Raw genomic sequence first — 5,292 nt, 5'->3', positions numbered from 1 at the left:
ACAATTTCACATTGGCAATTGAAATTGTTTTTAGCTTTAATTCACAGAAAATCATGACATAAAAGTGCAAACCAGGGCAGTGTCGCATAGTAGCACAAAACATTAAACTTATGCTACTGAACGCCGAAAAGCTAAGCACATTACCATTTTACCTCACAGCTTGCAGTTTCTGAGTTTCGACTTTGTTCGAAGAGGTTCAGAGTTCGCATCTCAACGACAAGCGTGTGCACATATGGTTGCATTTGTCCCTTGCATTCTCTTCAAGAAATATAAACATCCAACAGTACGCAAAAGAATTGTAGCTTAATTAGTTTAAAACATTCACCTTTCACCTAAGAACCCGAGTTCAAGTTCCCCCTCCCCCAGTATCACTTGTACAAAAACTAACAACAATAACAGCAAGAAATGAAACATCAACATTTTCATAGGGATCAAAATATACATGAAATTATACTAGAGTGTGGAACATTATTTCCTGTACCTAAACATAAACAAGTTCCAGTAATTTTTACATTTCGAAACGAAAATGAATAATCGATAAACGAAAGACAACGACAACATAAAAATAGATTAGACGTAATAAATTGTTGGAGAACACAAAACACTACAATAATTTACATGAATCCAAGTATCATATTGCTAACCAGCCATATATATGACGAGCTGTTACTTTTCCAACACTGCTAATCTAGCTGCATATTCGTAATACTGTATAGTGAGGCTTGCGCTACCTGTCAAACAATAATAAGGAATTATAGATTCATCATTCATCTGGTATACAAGGAAATGCAAGCGGAAAATGGTAGAAATAAGACCGAACACTTAATTATCGGATCAGAGTGAACGTCTTTACTCGTGTGAAAGGATTACCTCAGAAAAATTGCATGATAGTGCCTTTACTCTATACTACAACACTACATTTACTCTGCTGCGCAATATCTTGAGGAGTTTCAAGAGAAGGCTCTCGAACAACCTCTGCTTCAACTTTAGATGTGTGTGGATCACTCTCACTTGTAACATGAGGAAGCTCTGAGTCATCAACCTCGTTATGTGCACCACAGAGCTGTGAGTCAATGACCTTAGTTGAATCAGACAGTTGTGAGTCCTTGACTTCATCTATTGCATCACGAAGCTGTGAGTCGATCTCTTCGGTTGCTTCAAAAAGCTCTGTGTCATCGACCTTCACAACTGCACGGATTAGCTCAGAATTACCCTCCACAGCAGCCGCAATGCTTAGCTCTGAATGGTCAAACCCCATGTCGGCACTGCATAGCTGCATATTCTCATCCTCACCATCTCCGTTCATCATATGCAAAGCAGTGACCTCACTGTCAACAGGATATAGCTGCGAATGATCTTCACTATCTACATCCTGAAAACGTAACTGCTCAACCATGACAGTGGTGCCACAAAACTGGGATTGATCATCCTCACTAGCAGTAATGTATTGTGCTGGATCATCCTTCCGCAAACGTTTTCCCATACCTTTTCTTCTTACCCTCTCCTTCCCTCTTATCCTTTTCCCAAATTCACTTTGTGGGGTGGGTGATGGTATGTCCGGACCACCAACCTGGTCCCCCAAACATTGATGCGCAATACTCCTGATTTCTTCAATTGAATCAGCTTGATTTTGGTCCAACCCATCTGTTATGAATGTATCTGCTATGCGTGCAATATCCCTCAACCCAGCATTCTGCAAAAGTACATAAAGTTTTTTTTTTTTAACAAGCGATATTATTATTTATACCAAGGGGTGGGGAAGTGGGCTAAGCCTCACAATGGCTAGCGAAGAATCAAACCTAAAAAGTTATCATTTAAAAATAATCCACCATTTTCTTATCATCGCATTTGACAATAACCAATAAATTTATAATTAAAAATTTAATTAACACAATCTTACCTTCTTCTTTTTTTTGGTGAAGCTTACCGTTCTTTGAAACTCAGACGAGAGAGATATAGGCCTCCCTATAAATTTACGTGTAATTTTCAAGTACCACAGCATATAATTACTTTCATCTGCACCATCATCACCATCCACAATATGATATCGACGTTCCAGCCATTCATTAAGCTCTGACTCCATTTTCCCTGACAAGTCAACCCCACCAACTCGACGACTTTTTCTCTCCCATCGCTGTACATCCTCTGGGACTGACTGAAGCATGCTGTATTGCCTTAGGCAACGATTTGGGAGATGCCTTTCTGCCTTGTCAAAGCATATTAGCATTGTTTTTGACCTCTCTATAATCAGATTGCTCTTGATATCTTCTGGAATCACCGTATATTCCATATTTCTATACGGATGCCACTCCACCTATAAGCCAATACCATGTCAAATGTATTCTGAATCCACATTAAAATTAGAATATACTGAATAAGTTATCCATGTAAAGAGGAAGAGAAACCTTACATCACATGGTTTTAAGGAATCCAGAGCTTTACGGTAAAACACTACATCACGGTATGCTGTTGGCCTACTTTGCTTTCCTTTCCAGCTAAGCACAAAAGGAAAACGATCATGCATTGAATCAGTATTGAGCTTTGGTCGTCCAATATTTAGGTGAAAGTAACTCCAGCACTGCAACAATATGATATGAAATAAAATATATAAGATATCGACAAGAAGCAACTGCAAATAAGAGCCAAGGGAATTGCTGAAAAAATAGAAAATAGAAAAGAAATAAAGTAAAGACACATGTAGATAACCTGCAGTAGCGTTAAACAGCCACTAATTGTACTTTGAGATCTCAGAGAAGCATTGCCCAGTGACCTGTACAAGAATGCCAATGCTGCTGCCCCCCAGGCATATCTCCCACAATCGTCAAAATTCTCAAACAGTGGAAGGTACATGACAGGGACTTTATTCCCAGTAGTTGTCGAAAATATTGTACTTCCAACAAGGTATAAGAGGTAAGCACGGGTATGACATTCAACCACTTCGAGTGGTGCATCTTTAGGACAATGGGAAAAGAACTCTTTCAACCAGCTTAGCTTCACCATTCCACCACTAGTATAACTAGGCTCTGGTACTTTTCCGAGATACCTGTCACAAACTGAGTTGCAGGTGGTACGTGTTATACCAATTACAGGTTCTCCATCAATTGCTAGACCGAGCAATAGCACGACATCCCTAAGAGTTACCGTCATTTCTCCAACATTAAGGTGAAAAGTGTTTGTTTCTCTCCTCCACCTTTCAACTAGTGCAGAAATGAGTGCATTATCTAGACTAATTGCCGGAATCAATCTTAAATAACCAAATCCAGCCTTCTCTACCAACTCAACCTGTTTTTCCGTGAGTGTCCATTGATCAAGCATTGAAGTGTGTTCATGGCATCTGAGTCCACCGCGCTCCTGCAGGTAGTTAAAAGTATGTATTATCATCCAGATCAGAAAAAAATAGTTCATTAAAAAAGACGGAAGGAAATGGTAAAAAGCCTTATACGGATCAGTAAATAGCACACTGCACCTGGCCATCCCAAACTGCTGAAGACACATGCTTGTCCTGATCATAAAGCACTGAACCATCAATTGGTCCGGGATTAGTCCCATAAGGGTCCCCTAGTATCATTTCCATTACTGCCAACTACAGAAAATATCCCCCAGTGTATTAGCTCCAACAAATAACTAGAGAGCAGCATCTTAATCCATAGTCATACTTAGTAAATCCATTAAACTCAGAAACGACAAAATTACAGAAGGAATCGTTTACACACTATTTTTGCCTCTAACTTGTATACTATAAATGAAGAGTTTCAGCTCCGGGAAGCTTCACGTACATATGTGCATGAGGTCAATTGGCACAAGTTAGAATAAATATGAAAGCTATTGCAGTCAGAAAGAACCAGCAATAAAAAAACTTCATTTACATTAGAATTGAAACCTTTTTTGTGCATTCTGAGCCTACTCCGATCAAATTAAGAGACCTGTATTTAAGGTCTTAATCTCTGCATTTTCCAATATGTCCAATACTAGAATTTACAGATCATTACAGGAAGAGCCTCAAACCGCAATTTGTTTTCCCTCGAGAGATTCTAAGTACGAGTCTTTGGAATATGTCCTCTGTTTCAAATTACAATTCTTCCCATGAACTGTCATTCTTAATTCATGACAAATGAATGACTCTGATCAAGAACTTCCACTCATCTACATGTTATATGAAAGAACAACACTTTGAAGCATTTTCCTTTCTTTTTCCTCCCGCTATCCAAAAACCAAATTGCGAGACTCGACAGAAAACCATCAATGCACCAAAAATTTTCTCAGAGGAACATCATCATGCATCACAATGCAGTTCAATTCCTCTTGTACTTTTCGAGGAACCAAGCAAATGGAGCAAGACCCATTTCTCTCGGCTAATACACAAACACCAAGACTTAAGCTCCACTTATCATCTTCATTTAACTTCACAACACAATTACTACCTGAAAGTTGCAGCACCAATACACAGCACCCAAAGCCAAAACTCTAATTAAACCCCCTTAAAAATAATTAATCCAATTCAGGTCTTAATCGCCACAGAAATCCATTATACATTCAAAGTTCATATCCACAACGCTATAATCTCTGCTTTAATTCAAACACAGACCTAATCCTCAATCAAAATCACAACCAAAATATAAAATTTAAAAAAAAATTAAAAAATTAAAACCCTGTTTGGCTTCCGAGAAATACAAGGAAAAAAAAACGAGATTCTGTGTCAGTTATGTCATTAGCTGATTTTACTTCCAATATTCTCACAAATTTAAGTGAGCCGAAAACGGTGGTGGTGTGATTTGAAAGGGAAAATTTCATGAGAAAGTTTGTAAATTAAATTTTCTCGGAAGCCAAACAGGGAGATGAGAAGAAAAAGGTGAGAGAGATAAAAGGGGAAAGGATTTTATGGGGGGAGAAAAGGTGAGGAGGAAATAAACGAACCTGAAAGGCGAATCAAGCAAAAACGACGCCAGGAGAGCTCAAGCAATTGGAGCCTCGAAACGACGATGGAAGCTAAAGCGAAAACACAAACTCGTGATTTTTCTGTTTAATTTTTTATTTTCTTACTAGGGCTTGATTTTGGGCGGGTTTCACTCCCCTAACCCGAGCCCAATATTACAATTGGTCAACTTAAAAAGTGATTTGATTGGGCCTGGTATTGGGCCCCAAAATTTTGACACCCTTATAATAATGTTACGTTCTTTTTTCTAACGGCATTTGGAAATTTTGATGCCCCTATAATAATGTTACATTCTTTTTTTTCGAATGGTATTTGGAGATGGGAAACTTAAATTGGTACCTTAGTTGCATGGGTGAATG

At 38.5% G+C, this 5,292-nt stretch overlaps 1 protein-coding gene across 5 annotated transcripts; it reads right to left on the bottom strand.

Moving 5' to 3' along the window:
* Positions 1 to 406: 406 nt before the first annotated feature.
* On the bottom strand, positions 407 to 5,038 carry LOC103405197 (protein MAIN-LIKE 2-like). 5 transcript variants are annotated; one of them, XM_070817152.1, is made up of 8 exons: positions 3,881 to 4,429; positions 3,714 to 3,766; positions 3,467 to 3,583; positions 2,707 to 3,351; positions 2,411 to 2,578; positions 1,901 to 2,314; positions 871 to 1,693; positions 407 to 731 (listed from the first exon to the last, which is right to left on the bottom strand). In XM_070817152.1, the coding sequence occupies exons 3-7, from the start codon at positions 3,572 to 3,574 to the stop codon at positions 902 to 904; spliced, it is 2,127 nt and encodes a 708-aa protein (XP_070673253.1). In that variant the 5' UTR covers positions 3,575 to 3,583; positions 3,714 to 3,766; positions 3,881 to 4,429; the 3' UTR covers positions 407 to 731; positions 871 to 901. The 5 variants fall into 5 exon arrangements, with proteins under 5 accessions (XP_070673253.1, XP_070673251.1, XP_008342392.3 ...); XM_070817150.1 differs by lacking the exons at positions 3,714 to 3,766; positions 3,881 to 4,429 and adding an exon at positions 4,915 to 5,038; XM_008344170.4 differs by lacking the exons at positions 3,714 to 3,766; positions 3,881 to 4,429 and adding an exon at positions 4,915 to 5,026 and having other exon boundaries at positions 1,928 to 2,314.
* Between the last annotated feature and the right edge of the window lie 254 nt (positions 5,039 to 5,292).

Source organism: Malus domestica, chromosome 17, assembly GCF_042453785.1.
Source record: "Malus domestica chromosome 17, GDT2T_hap1".
In the NCBI taxonomy this organism is placed as follows: Eukaryota; Viridiplantae; Streptophyta; class Magnoliopsida; order Rosales; family Rosaceae; genus Malus; species Malus domestica.
The sequence above is the reverse complement of the archived record's forward strand: the minus strand, read 5'-3'. Positions and strand labels throughout refer to the sequence as shown.